At 37.1% G+C, this 21,137-nt stretch overlaps 1 protein-coding gene across 1 annotated transcript in view; it reads right to left on the minus strand.

The window, feature by feature from the left end:
• Positions 1–638: 638 nt before the first annotated feature.
• Positions 639–21,137, minus strand: part of LOC148950447 (arginase-like) — a 51,520-nt gene continuing 31,021 nt past the window's right edge. The window contains exons 4-6 of the mRNA XM_089092404.1: positions 15,153–15,415; positions 4,140–4,378; positions 639–3,339 (exon numbers count right to left, since the gene is read on the minus strand). Coding sequence (XP_088948530.1) covers positions 3,146–3,339; positions 4,140–4,378; positions 15,153–15,415 — 696 coding nt within the window. The 3' untranslated portion in view covers positions 639–3,145. The remainder of the gene's footprint in view (positions 3,340–4,139; positions 4,379–15,152; positions 15,416–21,137) is intronic.

Genomic DNA, 21,137 nt, shown 5'->3' on the forward strand with positions numbered 1-21,137 from the left:
TTCATTAAAGAGGAAAAAAATAAATAGATTCTTTGAACCTGGTTGAGCAATGTAGAGCTAACATAAAATTTAATGGTAGACTTTCGAGAGAACGAGAACATAGAATTTTATCAATTAGGAAAAATGCTTAGTCTTAACATTTGTCATAATTGATGGGTAAAACCGTGCAAAATTCCTTCTACTATAAAAAAATCTATAGTACGTTTTAAAATAAACATAAAAAATACTAAAAATCAGAACTAAATCACGAAACAGTAGGACATAATTATTAACGGAAAATGTAAATCAGTTACACAATCTCCTTCAGTGGAATGTTAAAGTAACCAAGGACATTATACAAATGTTCTATACATAGTGCGATCGAGCCACTGTATATAAATATAATTCAGTATGATCAATCCCTATCTGAACCATTATACAAAGCCGGACCGAGATGCAAGTACTCGGGAGAACATTTAAACAAGCATAAACATAAGTGACATTCGATTTTTTCACGGGTAGACAAGTCAAATTTCTCTTGAACGCGAAACTTGACTTCCCCTTTGTAACACTAAATTCGCAAGAATGTAATTTTAGATTAATTTATTCCAGTACATATATAAAAATTGATAATTATTAGTATAATGTTAGTATTAGATGTTTTTAGGAATTACAAGTAGGTTTCGAAGTCTCGAGTCGGTTTCAAGGGCATTTTGAGAAATTTTTTGCGAAAAAACGCGTTCCAGGGTAATATACATTGGACCACTGAAGGCAGATTAAAGGGGAGGAGCTGTTTGTACGCGCTGAGAATGTAGTAGCCAAAATTCACTAAGCTGTGATCTTACTGTTATAGTATTTATATACAGTGGTTCGAGCATCCCAAGATTACTTATCCGACAAGTCCAATTACTTATCCTTGGCGGTTCATGAGGCGTAAATGACGTCAGAGGTTAGTAGGATTGCTACATGATACAGCGTGGATTAGTCGTCGGATAAGCTACATCTACTAACCCCGAGAAACGCAGGAATAATGAGGATAAGTGACATCATATATAAACAAAATTCAATCTTTTAAAAAATAGAAAAAATATTTGAAATCATATATAGAGAACAAAAAGAGGAAGTAACTGTGAAATGGGCCACACTTTCAGCAGTTTGTCAATAAGCTATGTTTACAGTGGAATATACGTGATTAATGTTGTTATTCGCCTAGTTGCCAATGGCGATTCAGTTGAGAAGTTACTGGATAAATATTTGTTATTATCTTTTATGGATTGCACCCAGGGCACTTAATATTAAGCGTATAAGGGATGCTCGAATACATTCACAAACACACTTCAAAATTTTATTCAAGACAGATTTCCTTCGACAGCAAGCAAAGCATATATTGCAAAAGTCGCACCAAGGAGAGACACAGGAAATATCGAATTATTGTGGTTTGGTTTCAAAAAATACAAAACAGAGACAGGAACTGGTGAATCCCCAAAAATTTGGTATATTACCTTATAACTTACCATCTTTCTAATCATTTTTAAAATTAATAAGAAAAACTAAATGAAAACTAAGCCTGTGGTAAAAATGCGAAGCAGAAGTGTTGTATTTTCACTGTCGCAGGTGTTCTTTGTTCTTTCCTAAGTGGTACAGAAACTGAAGGATTGTTGGTAAGTTTGGCGTCGCTGAAATTTTGAAGTCTTACAAAAAATGAGACTAAAAATTAAGAGGCTTATTATTTTCATTCAAGTCCTTATCCTCCTCTAGTTTAATTGTTTTAATGGGGTTTTTTCCTAGCATTATCAGGGGGAATATTTGTTTATTTCAATTTTCTTTGTGCAACTCTTAACTGTCTCGTTCATATTGCGGGCATGGGAGTCACTTAAGATGGAGGGGGAAACCCCCCACCCCAATGTTTTCAGGTAGTCTGTAAAAAAATAATGGAGTTTGTAAAATAGTGGCACGAAGCATAATGCACTCCCCCCCCCCCAAAAAAAAACACATTTTGGCTAGTGACACTTCTGTTGTGGGTTAAAAACAAATTAAAAAAGGAAGATAGAAACTTTTAGTATTTTTAAATCTCAACATCACGAGTGGAAATAGATTCGAAATCAGCATTCAACAACAAAATCAGTAACAAACAAAAGAAAAAAGCATCCAACTCACAGAAAAGACACATTATAAAGAAAAGGCAAAGAAAAATTAACCTCTTCAGATACAGAACATTGTCGTCAACTCTGTTGAATTTTTACTAAGATGAATCTTTTTGGAATTGATTAGAAGAGCGCAGCAATGTCGCAATGTTGTAAAGCTTTCAATCTCATGTAAATTTGAGAAAAATTGCTTTTTTAACACCTCAAATAATCAATGTCCCTATCTATTTTGAAAATAGGGGCATTGATTATTTGAAGCGTTAAAAAAGCAATTTTTTCAAATTTACAAGAGATTAAAAGCTTTACAACATTGCGACATTGCTGCGCTCTTATAATTAATTCCAAAAAGATTCATCTCAGCGGAAATTCAACAAACAACGTGCAAAAATAAAACAACCAATCACAAATTAAATTGATCCAACATATGTGTTTAGATAAAGTGCATCTTTTTTTTTCTTTGCACTCATTGATTCGTTATACAGTTAGAAATAAAAAAATTCTTCAATTTGCTTCATGATTGTTACAAAAACACTATAAATAGTTAAATATTTCATACACCGAAATAAAACGTTTCTCGTATAAATAAATCCTACATGATCATCAATAGAACGTAAAAACACAGAAAAGAAAAACCAAAAAGCGAGAAACAATGAACGGATTGGTTTCAATAAATAAACCCAATTGTTAAGTAAGGGAACAATAAATCGATAATTGCAAAGTGATGTATAAATATATGTATTGGCTCAATCCTTTAGTATTATCATAATACCACTTCTTTCGGCTTGCATCTAGAAGAATCTTGATAAAAATCTCCAGAAAATAAAGTCAAACATGTTAACACCCCATTTACGACCTTGAAAGAAGTCAAACATTATTTTCGAATTTTTTTTCAATTGCTATACTATAAGAATTCGGAATTTCCCCCATTATCGTACAGAGGGGCGACACAACAATGTTAACATTTTAAAAAAACAATATTCATGATCAGTTTGATTAATTTGTGCTATTGGAAATCCTAACTTCTAAGAATTTCCTCGACGGTTGTTCCCAAAAGCGGCTAGTACCAGTCTCCTAGCTGCCTCGACGGTTTGTCCAACTTGTTCACTGTTTCCAATAGCAGGATTTACTTCAACAATATCAAGAGCTGATAATCTTCCAGTCGTATTCACCGTTTCAAGCAGTGTCATACCTTCTCGTAATGTAAGTCCACCGCGAACTGAAAATAATACTGATATTAGTGAGCACTAAGCAATCCTTTGCGAATCTTTATTGATTTTACCCATAAAATATCTCGTAGTTTTCCTATTAACTAATGCATTTAACAAGAAAATAATACTAATAGTAATGGAACAAAGAAGGCAGAATGACAGTGTTTTCACTAAAATATTTATTACTAATAACGAATTGAAATGCAACGTTATCTGAGGCAAATTGGAAACCCAACCACATCCTGAGGACCGTGTCGGACCCTAAGCTCTGTTTGATTCGATTTCACAATTCCTAGCTCTTTTGATTCAATTTCTACAATTCCTAGAGAAAGAAAACCATAAGACATACAGGATGAGCCCTATTGCCTATTTAGATATCAGTGTGCCCAAAACAAAAGAACGTTATCCACTTCTCCCATCTGCAGCGGGTATTTACAACTGGGGCAAAGATGGTTCAGTATGCAATGCTCATGGGGCTACCTGGTCCAATTTTCTAGATACATAAGATACAAATTGGTAGATATCGTAAAACATTCCAGTTATTTAAAATCGCTAATAGCGTCTTAAAAGGCAACTTGATATCGTCGATCAGGTACGTACCTAAGTAGAATATGTACCTGAGACTAGTCCCGAAAGAACTCGTGATAATTCCATTTTCTATCATTTAATATAAGAAAAGGGTAAGTTCACTTTTGGTAAGTTCTTTCAGTTGGTTAACGATTTAAAAAGATCTTTGCCGCGGTCCTTAATTAATTCAATATCCTCAGAAACGACCACGTTTAAGCCTGATATGTAATGGAATACTAACCCGTTGTTCCTGTGCTTGGAGCTTCAATCGGATCTAAGGCATCAACATCAAACGATACATGAAGAGGTCTTCTATGTAGAGGATCTATCATACTAAGAGCAAACCGTACTGCTTCTTTTATGCCCATCAAATCAACTTCTTCCATGCTCAAGGAACATATCCCCAATTGATGAATTATCTTCCTTTCTTCGGGATCAACATCACGCAGCCCGATAAAAGCCAAATTTTTAGCAGACAGCCTACAAATGCAAAATTTCTTAAATATGATAATTTTTTTATTACGATCATTTCCTCCTACAGATAATTCTAGCTAGTTTTGGGCCTACGTATTTGTATTGCACACTTTACGAAGGGTTTAACAATGACAGAAAGCCTTTTTGATGGATCTTGGTGAGTGTACTTTATGAGACAGTCTATGGTGTCACATCAAACCTTTCCATCACAGGTAACATTTGCTCTTAGTCACCACAACCGCCGGCGCTGCTAGTTCCATTCTGGATCCTCTGTACTCTTTCACTGCTCTCAGTATACCCACAACAAATAAAAACTGAGCCGGTAATCACATTAAATCATTTCATAATCCAATTTATCTTAATTTAATTCTTGGGAAAAAAACTTCAATAAGTTACATCTCAATACACTGTAACGTACTTGCGGCTGCTCATGCGATTCGAAGTTTATATATAAGGCTTAGTTCCAGCTGCAGTACACTGTTACAAAATAATTCCCACACAGTTCTACGGAAATGGACGCAACTAAGATTTATTCTCAATCTACTTCTTCCTTATTCTGTCATAAGTTTTTTGTCCTTTAAAATAACAAATAACTTGAAATTTTTTTTTGCACTTATCATTACTACTACGGTTTTTTCTAACCTTTCGAGTGGAACCTCTAGGCCTTCACATACAAAAACCTATTGCTTCTATGGCATTTTTATTTCATTATATAACACTTCGCTTACTTTCTTATTATGGGAGGAGGTGGTTACTAGACTATTTTTTTTCTTAATAAAATTTGTTTGACGACCCTTCCTTCTTTCTACGTTACATTCGTCTTAAGGCGTCTGGAATTGATTTAGGTTTTTTTTTCTTTTTTTTCTGATTCGACAGGATCGTCTAAATCCAAGAAGAAACTGCAGAAAAACGTCTCACCCACGGTCGACCATTAAGACAAAAAAAAAACAACAACAACAGATTTTAAGCTCACCAGAGGCTGATGCGCTTAAGTTCAGCTCTCAGGGATTTTTGGCTATAAACCAAATTTCTTTCACCTCTGGTAACACAAGTAAGATGTTTAATGAGAATTTGTGTTGGACGAGTACAGCGAAATTAAGTATTAGATTGGGCCAGTCACGTCATTTCCTTATCATCATCATGAACTACAAAATACTTGAAAAAAACTTTTACTGTACAAAAAAAAAAACAATTTGTTTTTAAGAAAGATTAATCATTTATGTTTTTGACATAAATTTTGTCTTTTGTCGCACGAGTCAATCATAAAAGCTGTGTAACCAGTGATCAGGCTGATAAAAAGCGGGTATCATAAGGATAAACGGATAGATGCTATCCATCTTTCATACGTGAAAGATATTGTACATACAGCTAATGCGTCCATGTCTCTCCTTAAGCTGTTGAATAAATTTAACGTCCCCCCTCCTATTCTTTAAGGATTTATACTTCCTTTGTCCATCCGCATCTTGAATATGCTTGTCCAGTGTGGCATCCTGGCATCTGCCGTGATGAATCCAAAAAATTGAATCTATTCAAAAAAGAGCCCTGAGAATAATTTTTAAAGAAGCTAAGCTACCATACTCGCTCCTTCTAAAAAAGGCCAAGCTGGAAGCTCTTGAGCACAGGAGAGGAACGTTGTGCCTCCGTTTTGCAAAATATGCAATAATGAACCTTCGAACGGAAAGCATTTTCCCCAAAAGACACTCCCCATCCAGACACCGCCTGCCATGTACTGTTTCTGAACCCGTCCCTATCTTGTCCCCCATTCGTTGCTTGTCCCCTTCATTACTAATCAAATAAACCACTAGTTTTCCCTTTTTTGGTACTGATGATACCCAAGTTTCTGTTCGTTTGATTCTTTTGTTCCCTCCCCCTTGTTTATATGTTCTCTTTTAAACCTTTTTAACGCTAATTTTATCTCACTCGTTTTTAGTTTTGTTTTAGTTTTTTACCTTTTTAACTTTTTTACATTTTGCTGCTTAATTTTTTTTTAATAATGAATGGCTTTGGCTTTCTGATATTTTAGTTTTTGGCATTGTTTAGCCAGTTTTTTAGTTGTTTTGCTACATTTATGATTTCTTTTATGACTCCGAAATGCGAATTCGGCCCTTCGGGGCTTGTGATAGTCATTTTTGGAAATAAATATCTTATAAGATGCTATTGAGTTAAAATATGACAAATATTGTCTATGGCTCTCCTATTGGTCAAAGAAATGATAGCCTGATCTTGTAGGCTACTATCATTCAAGTATAACGACCAAAGTTACCAGAAGCGATGTTTAGCGAATAGCACTAAAAACAACTTTAGGATTATTTTTCGTTTTTTTTTTCCAAGAACTAAGGCTACAGGGCACAATACCAAAATCCAAGAATCCTGTATATGACTAACAATATTTTACCACTTTGATCAACTGGTTTACAATTTTCCGGTTCACGCTGGCTGACAGATTCATATTTTATTGTAGTTTCTTAAGGCTGTTACATGGCAATGACCATTATGTTGTATACCAACAAAAACTACAATTGATTCTCTTTGTTATTTTTCTAAAAAATAAATTTGTTAAATTAAACTAATGACAAATTTAAAAACAAGCTTTTAATCTTCACAAACTTTTCTTGGTTTTATTCCTAAATCCGTGGTGCCAGTTACTTAAAACTATCAGATATGCCTTAATTCTTTTGCCTCGTTTAGTCATATTGAAGTACACCCTTATTAAAGCCTTTCTTTAAGTATTCCGTTTTTGGAATGTACACCTTAACATAACTCGACAAGGCTGTGTCTTCGTGTCTGTCCTGTCCGTTGGAAAATGGAGGGGGGGGGAGTACACTACGAGACATATCTACAGAAGGAGGTGAATTCGTGGAAGTATAAAAACGAGCTATCAACGCTACATCAAACCTCTCACAAAAGACAAAATAGAGTCGTGGCTAACGACTGAACCTAACCTATGAGCCCTATTCTGGCTATTCTGAAGTAGTGCCAATAGCACCAGCGTAAAGTAGACATCAATATTCAGTGAAGGGTCTGATGTAGGCCATTTTAGCGAGACGATTAAGAAGGCTTCTGCAGCGAAGATTGGTCCCCAGCTTTTCAATTATTCCAAGGTGAGTACTCCAAGAGTGATCTGTGGAGAAGTGGATTCCCAGGACACGAAGCTCTTCGACTCTCTATATAGATTAATTCCTCGACAAGAAACTGTGGAGTGACGGAGTCCTTTTTTCGATGCATTTAAATTGAAGATCCATGTGTTAGATCACTTTTCTATTTTCAAAAGAACCGTCTGTAGGGAGGCTTGACATGGGTTTTCATGTTTTGTGACGGCTAAGAGGGTTTTGATATTGTCACCAAAGTGATGCAAGGGGCTAGCTAGGTTATTTTCATATCGTTTATGCTGATAAGGGAAAGAGTAAGTCCCAAGATACTACCCTGTGGGAACGCTTGCCTTTTAGGTTGGTTTTTTCATTGTTTTTTTTCCAAGAACTAAGACTACAGGGCACAATACCAAAATCCAAGAATCCTGTATATGACAAATAATATTTAACCATCAACTGGTTTACAATTTTCCAGTTCACCCTGGCTGAAAGATTCATATTTTTTTGTAGTTTCTTAAGGCTGTTTCAAGGCAATAACCATTATGTTGTATACCAACAAAAACTACAATTGATTATCTTTGTTATTAAAAAAAAAAAAAAAATGTTAAATTAAATTAATGACAAATTTAAAAACAAGCTTTTAATCTTTCCAAAGTTTTCTTTGTTTTATTCCTAAATCCGTGGTGCCAGGTACTTAAAACTATCAGATATGCCTTGATTCTTTTGCCTCGTTCAGTCATATTGAAGTACACCCTTATTAAAGCTTTTCTTTAAGTATTCCGATTTTAGTATGTAAACCTTAACATAACTGGACAAGACTGTGTCTTCATGTCTGTTCTGTCCGTTGGACAATGGAGGAGGGGGGGGGGGTTACACTACGAGACATATCTACAGAAGGAGGTGAATTCGTGGAAGTATAAAAACGAGCTATCGACGCTACATCAAACCTCTCACAAAAGTTAAGATAGAGTCGTGGTTAACGACTGAACCTAACTCATTAGCCCTATTCCGGCTATTCTGAAGTAGTGCCAATAGCACCAGCATAAAGTAGACATCAATATTCAGCGAAGGGTCTGATGCAGGCCATTTTAGCGGGACGATTAAGAAGGCTTTTGTAGCGAAGATTGGTCCCCAGCTTTTCAATTATTCCAAGGTGAGTACTCCAAGAGTGATCTGTGGAGAAGTAGATTCCCAGGACACGAAGCTTTTCGACTCTCTTTATAGATTAATTCCTCGACAAGAAACTGCGGAGTGTCCATGGCACTTTTGATCGGGATATTAGCAGCTCCTTGTTTCGATGCATTTAAATTGACGATCCATGTGTCAGAACACTTTTCTATTTTCAAAAGAACCGTCTGTAGGGAGGCTTGACATAGGTTTTCATGTTTTGTGAGGACTAAGAGGGTTATGATATTGTCACCAAAGTAATTCAAGGGGCTAGCAAGGTTATTTTTCATATCGTTTATGCAGATAAGGGAAAGAGTGAGTCCCAAGATACTACCCTGGGGGAACACCTGCCTTTATTCGCGAGAAGTGAGCCCGTCGAGAAAAATCCCCAGTGAACGACCTGAAAAAAACTCTTTATTCACTTATCGCAGACGTCCACGGACACTATACGCGTATGGTTTTCTATTCATTCCTGATGGACCGCCAGGCAGTCAAGCAGTGAATATTTCCACCGAAACCTATATTGGCGGTCGCCAGAAAGGGTGATTTGACTCCGGCTACTGAAATAGTGTGTGATTAGAAACGTGTTCGCAGACCTTCCCTCGCAAAGAAATGGGGCGAACAGCCTTATATGACCCCAAACTTTTTGGACCGACATCTAGCATAGGCCTAGGAATGCCATGACCGGATTTACATGTATGCTGAAAGGTACCAGAGGAAAACATAGCCGGAAAAGTGACAACAAAGTTCCAGGTAATCCGGTACTGCAGGGCTTCAAGACCATATTTGGCATACTGTGGAGAGTCGTGGAGACCCGTCGACTCAGATTTGGGCACATTAAGACATTGCATAGTGCAAAGAACTTTATAAGTAGAACATTTCACACGATCAAGGGCACTATTGGCTCAATCAGCAAAATCGTAAACTTCTTTGTCGTCGTCGTCCAAATTAGAGAAATGCCCTAACAAGAGCTGCTAACTTTACCCGTTTATCTTGAACGGCAGTTCCGTCGTTAATTTTTAACAGAACTGAAGTTCCATTACTTGATGGTAAGACCTCTTTGACTATTTTACAGCACCTCTTTGAGGTAGTGATTTCCACCCCGTACTGAGCCCAGGATTGCTGAATTGCGCGACCTGCGTCTTTAAGTGCTTTAGTTATATCAATTTGTCATTTTCGGTGTTCTAGAGAAGCCATCACTTTTAAGCCTTTTGCTTTGCTCGGATAGCATTTTTGCAGCAAGCGCTGAGCCAAGGCTTTTCGTTGCTGGACAAACGGATCCGCTTTGATGGAATATAGCTGGTGATAGAGTTGAATAGTACCTGCTGGTACTTTCCTGCAGCTCCAAGGAGGAAGGATCTTTGTCACCGAGGATCAAGTGCTATGTTTAAGCAATTCCAGTCTCCTCTTTTCTATGGTTATATTAGTCACTCGTACTTTATCATGGCTGCAGCGGTAGCTGCAACCTTGTACAATACGAACACGGCCCATAGTAACCAAAAAAATTGGAGAAGGAACACAAACATTTCCATACATAATGACAACCTCAAAGAAGTCCCGAAGAAGGAAGAAACCAAGATGAGATGATCCGATTGGGGCATGGTGGATATCCAACTCAACAAGTTTTTCAAGCCTATACCGAAGAGACAGATAATACAGATCCAAAACCGTTAATGGCTGATTTATTTGAATGAAAAAGAAAGGTGGTTGAAGCTAGCTGAATTTGTGCATATAAGGGGGTACTAGACTGTGTGGATGCAAATAAAAATTGTAAGAGGTTTAGTTGCTTCATTTTTTAATCTAATTCAGACACAGTCTTTTGATATCTCTTATAATTATTTTTCTTGATGGTGTATTTTATTTCCAGCCGGAGGTCATTATCAGTCGTGCTTAGACGACTAGGTGTATATTTTAATTGCTCTATTGGAGATTCTATTAACTTATTTGTTTTATAAGGGTCAAAGTCTACTTCGGATGTCTTAAAAAGCGGAGGGGAAGTTTTGACTCAGAAGTATAGCAAAGAGTCAGTTCAAAACAACTCACGTTAAAAAAATGCGCAGTTTGAATGCATCACAGAAAACAAGTAGTCTGAACTCAGATACATCATAGGCAGCGCGCTAGCACTGCCTAAGTAAAGATCGATGTGGGCACGATGTGTTGTTTTTTGTGTTTTTTTCTCCATACCCGGGCACTTCGTATCGAAGGAGTTGTCGTAGAAACTTCGAAAAGGGCAAATTCGATTGCAAATTGGAGTGGCTAGTGCCCTTTTTAATAGTCGAAAGTGATTGGAGGGCAACTAGCCCCCCTCCCACGCCCATCATTCCCCCAAACACATCCAATGAAAATTTTGAGATATCCATTTTGTTCAGCGTAGTTGATTTCCAGATAGAAAATATCTTTTTAAGGAGAACACTTCCCCAAATCCCTCAGAGCAAGGATTGTAAGTTGTTCTCTGTGGTCATATTAGTTGTTTATAGAAGGCTTTGTCGTAGAAACTTCAAAAAGGCTCAATCGAATCGAAATTCAAAGGGCTAGTGTCCTTTTTAATAGTCGAAAGTGATTGGAAGGCAAATAGCGCCCCACGCCCATCAGTCTCCAAAGTACATTCAATCAAAACTTTGAGAAACCAATTTTTTTCATCTCAATTTATTTTCAGATAGAAAATATCTTTTTGAGGAGGAAACTCCCCCAAAAACATCGGGGCAATGGTTTTAAGTTATGCCCTAGGGGCATATGAGGTTTTTATAGAAGGCGTTGTCGTAGAAACTCCAAAAAGGCTCATTCGATTGGAAATTAAAAGGGCTAGTGCCCTTTTGACTAGTCAAAAATGGTTGGAGGGCAACTAGCCCCCCCTTCCCCAACCCATAATTCTCTAACATACCTCCACTCCATATTTGTAAGTAGATAGTGCTTTCAGGGTCCTTTATATCCCAATCGATAATCTGTTTTTGGGGTGGACATACTCCCACAACCCTTGGGGCAAGAGTGTTAAGCTATGCCCTGAGGGAATATAAGGTTTTAATAGACGGCGTTGTCGTAGAAACTTCAAAAAAGGCTCATTCGATTGGAAATTCAAAGGGCTAGTGCCCGTTTTAATAGTCGAAAGTGATTGGAGGGCAACTGGCCTCCCCCGCGCCAGTCATTCCCCCAAACACATCCAATCAAAATTTTGAGATAGTCATTTTGTTCAGCGTAGTTGTTTTCCAGATAGAAAATATGTTTTTGAGGACGACACTCCACCACAACCCTTGGGGCAAGGGTTTTAAGTTATGCCCTGGGGGCTTATAAGGTTTTTTATAGAAGGCGCTGTCGTAGAAACTTCAAGAAAGGCTCATTCGATTTGAAATTCAAAGGGCTAGTGCCCTTTTTAATAGTCGAAAGTGATTGGAGGGCAGCTAGCCCCCCCCCACGCCCATCATTCCCCCCAACACATCCCATCACAATTTTTAGATAGCCAAGTTGTTCATCGTAGTTGTTTTCCAGATAAAAATATGTTTTTGAGGACGACACTCCCCCACAACCCTTGGGGCCAGGGTTTTAAGTTATGCCCTGGGGGCATACAAGGTTTTTATAAAAGGCGTTGTCATAGAAACTTCGAAAAAGGCTCATTTGTTTGGAAATTCAAAGGGCTAGTGCCCTTTTTAATAGTTGAAAGTGATTGGACGGTAACTAAACCCCTCTCACGCCCACCTTTTCATAGGCAGCGCGCTAGCGCTGCCTAAGTAAAGAACGATGTGGGCACAATGTGTTGTTTTTTGGGGGGTTTTCTCCATACCCGGGCACTTCCTATTGAAGGAGTCGTCGTAGAAACTTCGAAAAGGGCTCATTCGATTAGAAATTGGAGTGGTTAGTGCCCTTTTTAATAGTCAAAAGTGATTGGAGGGCACCTAGTCCCCCCCACGCCCATCCTTCCCCCGAATTTACCCAATCAACATTTCTCGACAGCCATTTTGTTCATCATAATAAAATTTATAAGAGAAAATATATTTTAGATGTAGACAGTCATCACCTGCCCATGAGGCAAGAGTTGGAATCTGTGCCCGGAAGATGACCAACGTTTTTATAGAGAGCGTTGCCATAGAAACTTCGAAAAAGGCTCTTTCGATTGAAAATTCAAAGAGCTAGTACCCTTTTGAATAGTCGAAAGTGATTGGAGGGCATCTAGCCCCCCCCCACGCCCATCATTCCCCCAAATACATCCAATTAAAATTTTGAGATAGCCATTTTGTTCAGCGTAGTTGATTTCCACATAGAAAATACGTTTTTGATGAGGACACTCCCCAACAGCCCCCAGGGCAAGGGTTTTAGTTATATCCAGGGGTATATAAGGATTTTATAGAGGGTGTTGTCATAGAAACTTCAAAAGGGGCTCATTTGATTGGAAATTCAAAGGGCTAGTTCCATTTTTAATATTCAAAAGTGATTGGAGGGGAACTAGCCCCTCCCCCACGCCCATTATTCTCCCAAACACATCCAATTAAAATTTTGAGATAGCATTTTGTTCAGCGTAGTTGATTTCCAGATAAAAAAAATACGTTATTGAGGAGGACACTCCCCAGCAACCCACAGGGTAAGGGTTTTAAGTCATTTCCTTGGGTATATATGGTTTTTATAGAAGGCGTTGTCATAGAAACTTCAAATGGGGCTCATTTGATTGGAAATTCAAAGGGCTAGCGCCTTTTTTAATAGTTGAAAGTGATTGGAGGGCAACTAGCCCCCCCCCCACGTCCATCCTTCACCCAAACACATCCACTCCAAATTGTGTGATAGCCATTTTTTTCAGCGTGGTTTATTTGCCGATAGAAAATATGTTTTTGAGGAGGACACTCTCCCAACAACCCTCAGGGCAAGGGTTTTAAGTTATGCCCAGGGGGCATATAATGTTTTTTATAGAAGGCGTTGTCGTACAAACTTCAAAAAAGCTCATTCGATTGGAAATTCAACGGGCTAGTGCCCTTTTTAATAGTCGAAAGTGATTGGAGGGCAACTAGCCCCCCCCTACGCCCATCATTCCCCCAAACACATCCAATAACTATTTTGAGATAACTTTTTTGGTTAGCATTGTCGATTTACGAATAGAAAATCTGTTTTTGAGGATGACACTCCACCAAAGCCCTCACGGCAAAGGTTTTAAGTTATGCCCTAGGGGCAAGTAAGGTTTTTATAGAATATATTGTAGTGGAAACTTCAGAACAGGGCTCATTCGATTTGAAATTCAAAGGGCTAGTGCCCTTTTTAATAGTCGAAACTGATTAGTAATATTTTTTGTAGTTGTTGTTGTTTAGACCAGGGCACTCGGTATTGAAGGAGCTGTCATGGGAACTTCGAAAGGGGCTCATTCGATTGAAAATAGAAAGTGCTGATGCCCTTTTTAATAGTCGAAAGTGATTGGAGGGCAACTAATCTCCCTTCCACTCCCACCCTGCCATTTACCCATTATGTTTAAAAACTATATGTTGCCTTAAGATTAAATCAAGATGCACTGTGATAATGCTATTTCCCAATAATGTATCTCAGCAGTATCCCAAGAACGACTGAGGGTATTATGTTCAAACTTTCGAGGCTACTTCTGCTCTTAAAATTTAACCAAATCAAAATAGTGTAAGTGTATCAAAGCTATCAAAGAAAGTAAACAGATTTTTTTGCGAATGGTATCAAGTTTTCCATCTCAGGTCAACTAGAGGAGGTATGAAACTAAGTTAAACAGTACTATTTGTGTCCAGATTTTTAAAATATTGTATGTTGTTAAAAATTGCTGAAAATTTTTCTCCAGCATACAAATAGCAGGCCAAACTATAAAGTCTTAAAAAACGAGAAGATTTAAAGCGTTATTTTTTTTCCGAAAGGACTATGTCAATATAAAACGAACAGAAATTAAATTAAAAAACTTTTCTCACAAAATCTGTTTTTCAAAGAGAAGTAGAGATCTCTATTAAACAAAAAATGATCAAAAATAAAATCAATTAATTTAACCAGCTAGGAACTACCACAAATCAGAATTGATAAATAAATGAAACCCCAAAACGAATAGAAATTAAAATAAATAACCGAGTCAAACTCAAAACGAGCAGAAATTAACATGAGTAGGGCTCAAAACCCCTATGCCTTCCCAAGGCCAGAACACAATTTGCACTTTACTGAAAAAAAATAAATGTTTTTACTTTAATGACTTTAATAAATCAAATAATTTTAACATTTTGATTACTAAATATAAGTATATGTATATTAAACTGACAATGCACATTCATTTGTATTTTTTCAGTAAAGTTTCATGGCATAAAACCTTTCTCTCGCAACATTTTTCTGCTCAATAATATAAACGATTAACGATCATTTATAAACAATCTCAATTTAAAAACGTTAAATTTACAAACGATCAATTCTAATGCTAAACAGAGCATAACAGCAACAATTGCTGGAGTTGGGAGAGAACAACTATACGAAAGAAGAGCCCAATTAAACTCACAGCTACAAAATTCAAATTTAAACTCACAGGTACAATGCATTTGTATGGTATATCTTACCTGTTTTTTACCCAGGCCCATTCAGGAGACGAGGGCTCGTCTTGCAGTTCCTTCAACACAAAGGATAATGGCATTCCGTGTAAATTTCCGCTGGGTGTACTTTTCACGGTATTTATATCAGCATGGGCATCGACCCATATAACACATGAATCTGGATAGGCTGTCAAGTGACCATGAACTGTTCCAGCACCTATACTATGGTCTCCACCCAGAGTCAACACTTTTCGATTACTTTGGCATATCTGAAACACTTTTCCACTTACCTAATTAAAAAAGTATTATAATAAGAAATGATTTTAATGAGTTTGATTAATGTTTGGTAATTATTAATGATTCATATTTGAGAAGCGCCAGAGTCATCAGACCCCTTTAACTCAGCTTTATAGATTATGAACAAGCGCTTGGTTCAGCCGATAGAAGAGCTTAAACGAAGGTCCTATCCTTGTATCGTATACCAGATAAATGCATTAAAGTGATTAGTGCTATGCACGATAATAATATTACAGGCGTTAAGGTAGGAAATGAGATTAGTAGCTTGTTTTGTATTGAGTCAGAAGTTAAGCAGGGTTGCGTTCTATTCCCACTTATATGGATCATCTGGATGGATTCTGTCCTAAGGAGCACAGCAAAGACTATAAGAGGGTGCGAAATCAAATGGCGAAATAAAACTCTTCTAGACTAGGATTACGCTGATGATTTGAGCGCCCTAGATGAAAAAATCGTTTAGCAAAATTGATAAATTTTTGGAGGTTTTAAAAGTTCATCGTGCAAGATTAGATTTGAAAATTAATATTCAGAAGACTAAGTCACTAAGACTGGGATTAAGTGTTAAAGAGGTTGTGTTACGTAAAGAGCAAAGACCGTGGGCGCAGTGCAGATTTTAAAAGTATCTTGGCACCTTGGCCAAGGCCCAAGGTGTTTTTTCAAACATATTTCCCTTTCCTAATGATAAACCATGCAAGTACAAAATGAACAAATTGCATACTCTACATTCCTTGCCCCGGAGACTGTGGGGGAATGGTATGCCCGGAGGCATAATTATTAGACCTTGTTACTATTTTGAATAAAATAGCTTTTTAAATTTATATCAGCGTTAAGGGGGGCATTTAAAAAGGCAAAGGGGGGGGGGGGCTGGTTGCCCTTTGTTCCCTTTTCAACCTTCCCCTAAGCATGCGCTTAAAGTTTCAACTTAATACCCTAAGCCGTTCCTTAGATGTTGCTGTTTTGCCCTTTGACAGACCTCATGCATATAGCGCGGTTTGATTTTGCTTGACATCCCCCTCTATATCTTGTAAAAGTTCATTCAAATGAGCCTCGTATCGAATAGCCTGGGGGCTATTTGCCCTCTAATTTTTTTGTCACAAAAAGGGCAGTGGAACTTTTAATTTCCGTTCTGATATACCTTCTCCCGATTTTCTAGGCTCATTGGTTCGATCTACATCACTGGAAAATACATTAGACAAAAAATGATAATAAATAAATAAACACGCATCCGTAATCTTTCTTCTGGCAAAAAAAATCCACATATTTGCAGATGGGAGCTTGAAACCCCTTTCGTAGGGTTCTCTCATACCCTACGATTTCAATAAGATTTCTTGAATTTTCGGGGGTGTACCCCCCCCCCTTTTTCGAAAATCAGGCAAACTTTTTAGGCTCGTAGCTTTTGATAGGTAACATTTAATCTAATGAACATTTTTATATTTGGGATGAGCATCATCAACCAACTCTTTTTATGTATCCATTAATGTAAAAACACGGTAAGAAAGAATTTGAAGAAAAATTGAAAGGTATGTGGAAGAAACCATTCTTGTACAGGCTTAGAAATTTCTGCTGCAAAAAAAAAAAAGGTTCTAAAAGAAGATTGCGATGCTAGCAACTATTATAATAATCAGCTTTGAATAATGATTCAATCGTCTCTTTTATTTGGAACTTTTGGATGAGTATGCTAAGTAACATCAAAACCATGTTAATGCATGCCTTTATGGGGTGGTCACCAAACCCCAATTCCGAGAACCTTGGATGGTCACCTGTTCCAACGCCCCTACGATGTTCCAATGACCCGTTAGAGCTGGAGAAAAAAAGAAAAAGGAGCAAGGTTGCCACCCTGGCTTGGAAGAATTTACTAAATCTGAGAAGAAATATTTACTAAATCGCATCTGTGTTTACTAAATGCTCAAAAATGTTTTTGGCGTATCCGGCTACCGCCGCACGCGTACCATCAAGCATCGATTTTTACTATAGGAGCATAATCAATAGGATTTCCACAATCTTTTTGCTTTTTTCTTCTTCTTTTTTCTCTTTTCCTCTTTTCTGTGGTTTTCATAGCATGGTTGAAAATTCGGGAAACCAATAAGTTCAAAAATCCTTTTTTTTATTACTTGGATGTACTACTGGATAGTCTTCATATTCCAGATGCGGTGTATCCAAGACGTCAAACAATAGTCTGGAATCTTAGATTCTGGAAATCCTACTGGTGAAGCCCGACTTTAAATTTATCACTGATCTTCAGGTCATAAAATTCAGATATATTAAAAATTAAGAAAACAATCAACGAAGAAAAACAGCTACAACTCATATTCACGAAGCATTTCAGGCGATGGAGTGCTTAGAATCTGAGGTGAGTTTGAAAGTGACGGCTTTTGAAATTTGTCCCCCAGTTTCCGTTTTTAGGTTTGAAATCTAAACCCTTCAATTTTGCATTTTTAAGAGGAAATTTGCCGCATTTAAAACAAGGATAAGCTTCTTACAAATAAATAAGGGATAAGCTGCTTACAAAGATTTCTGGCAAATTTTAAAGCGATTAATTTAGGATTTTTTTTAACTGATTTTTTCTGGATTCTCTCTCGTTCGTATTCAAGGGACTCAAAAACCAATACAATCTTTGTCTTTTCAAAACGGAAATGACGTAATCGGCTATCGGTTTAGTTGTAAAAATATGTAAATTAAAAAGTGCACCTCAAATTGGACTAGGGCTGCCAAGAAAAAGAAAACTTATATTACATACAATAGTTAGTTTAAAAAAAAATAACTTTGTGTCAATATTTTTCAGGTCAAGCAAATCATACCAATTGAAAAGTAAGAAGATAACTATGTAGTCACAATTAAAAAAAGTCGCACTTAAAAGGCTTTAATCGTCCTCGGCCTCATCCGAATTTAAATTATCCACGAGTGTCGAATCCTAACTGAAGGGATTTATTTATTTCCATTTCTCGGTAACCTGGTTCAAATCACTGAGGTTTGCTCAGCCCTGTACTCCACTTGACGACCTGAGAACAAGTTGCATCTCTTTCATCAGGAACAAAGCACTTAAGGCATTTAACCTATTCCGGTTTTTAGTTTTGATGACTCACAAAATCAAGAACTATCTCTCTGCTCCAGCACTTGAATGGGGCAAGCTGCAGAGAGTCAGAAAGAACTTGGGCAATCATGGAAAAAGTTCGGTTCCAACAGCGTCTGTCCTGATTTTAAATAGTTTGCCTTTCAAAGCGAGTATCAAGAAGAAGCCGAGAGAAAGTAGAGATTTATAAGCGCTAGGGTTGACATCAAATCGCAAAAATGAGAGCAATAGTAGCCATAATATCTAACCTAATCGAAATAAGATTTTGTAATGAATGGATACTAATTTTTCCCTGGAATCATAGAAAATAACAAAAGTTTTGTTTAATACAAATCCTGCCTTTTTACTTGATTTTGGGAAATTTACTAGATCCTCTAAATTTACTAGAAATTCATTTTACTAGATTTAGTAAAATCCTACTGACGATGGCAACCCTGAAAAGGAGACACATATCAAGCTCTTTGCGGAAAGAATTTGTTTCAAAATTAATTTTAGCGCTGAGATGAAAACTAACAGCGTCTATTGTCGAATCAGCTTTATATTTGAATGAATTTTTTTTCACTTGGTAGTTTTTACAATCCTTTTTTTTTTATCTAACAGGGAATGTGAGTATTCAAGAGGGGAATTTTAAACACCAGTTCAAGGGTTTTCGATCATGGAGATTTCAGTGGCAGATCTCTTTTTTCACTTGGTAGTTTTTTTAAAAACTCTTTTATTTTCCACTTGCAAATGGGACAGGGATGGGGAGTATTCAAAAGGTGACTTTTAAACACCAGTTGAATGGTATTTGATCATGAAGATTTCAGTGGTAGATCTTTTATTGTTTCAAGCCTTTATAGCCTTTAGTCTTTGTTTCTGTATATTTGATTTTTCTTCCTTTTTAGTGCAATTTACTCCGCTTGTTTTGTATAAAAGTGGGTTATAAATAAATTATTATTATTATTAACTCGAGGTAGGACATTAAAACTATATTTTGGTGCAATAACGCATTTTATTATGGTGTTGTCATGAAACTATAAAAAGCACGTCTAGCAAATATGAGTCATAGCTTTCAAAGGACCTTAAACAGCTGTATATGATGTTCTAGGGTCCTATTGGTATTGAAGAAATAAAATGACAAAAATAGACTCGTCAGCGTTTGCAGCTCTTTATAAAAAAAATTCCATAAATTTGTTTCCGCAATAAACTTTAACTATTGAGCTGAATCTAAATAATAGCTATCATACCGAATCAGCATCAATGCCAAATTCCAGGAGACAGTTTTTTTTTTCAAACGTATTTTAAACCTTTTGGTTACTATGGCAGTGGTGGTTTCTATACTAGATTGCAGTTATTACTGGAACCATGAGACTCAAGTGTGTTCTGGCCCTGGTCATGAACAGTTTTGCAAATTTCAAACATATATAAAGGGTAATTTTGTTTTTTTTAGGAGGGGGGAGGAATAGTTTGCCATTCAAGCAGCATAAACCGGCGGTTGAGTCACACGAGGATTGTGTTAAATGAGGGTTGAATTACAAGGGGGTTGAGGGGATCAGTTGCACGGGGGTTTGGATAAACGGGGGCCGAGTTACACAAGGGTTCAGTTCAACGAGGGTTCAGCTGCATGGGGGTTGAGTTGAATGGGGGATTCAGTTAAACAGGGGTTGTGATAACCAAGGTTGAATTAAACGGGAGTTCAGTTAAACGGTGATTGAGTTGCACGAGCATTCGGATAAATGGATTAAGTGCATGGGGTTCAGTCAACCGAGGATTCAGTTGCCAAGGAACCAGAATTTTATTTACCTATGCCGATGGAACACGGGAAAAGAGATATATTAATTGTGTCTTTGTTTTACGGAATACCCTAGTCGAGAAGGCCTCTTGTACCCCACTTTTCTCTTGCGTTTCTTTATATTTTCTGTTTTTTTTTTTGTTTTTTTTTTTCGTTTTTCATTGACCAGTTTCTTACTAGTATGCCTAACCTCACAAGCTCTGCTCCCTGTTGAGGGTTAAAGTTTCAGTTGTCTAAATAAAAGAGTAGAAACAGTAAACAAAGCGGCAACCCTCTTATATCACCTTCGCTCGGTTGTAAGCCCTGTGAGTCCATATTTCCTCTTCTCCTAAACTGAAATTTCTTGAAATAAAAGACTAATACGCTCAGAGGAAATACCGTTGGAATTCTGGCCTCCATAACCTTATTTAGTTATAATTCGACAAACCTTTATTAAATTTTGGTGCAATGATGTTTGTAAGTAGTTTTTTCTTGACTTATTGGTGTCCAGGTAGAAAACTTCTGGGATGTTTAAGTTATAACTACGGAAGCTAAAACATTATTAGATTTTTGAATTCAGCTTTTACAACTACATTGCAAACTTTCCCATGCGCCAATTCTTTCAATTCACACAAATTTAGAGCAAATGCTGGATCAATTTGTAGTTTCCTCCATAAATTTATTTAGTTTGTGAAAGTTATAATTCAGATTTGCAAATATTAGTTAAATTCATTAGCTGCGTTTTTTTTCGAAGTTCCGTGTTTCATGGTTCATGTTCCAAGTTTCATGTTCTAGCCCAAAAACGCAGTTTTTGTCGCTTTCGTGTCCTCTGTCCATGTTCCTGGTTGAACGTCTAAAAACGCATTTTAGGAAAAGTGGCAAAATATTCAAAACTGTG

This window comes from Artemia sp. Qi Xiang Cuo, chromosome 7 (genome assembly GCF_049724085.1).
Source record: "Artemia sp. Qi Xiang Cuo chromosome 7, ASM4972408v1, whole genome shotgun sequence".
Classification (NCBI taxonomy): domain Eukaryota; kingdom Metazoa; phylum Arthropoda; class Branchiopoda; order Anostraca; family Artemiidae; genus Artemia; species Artemia sp. Qi Xiang Cuo.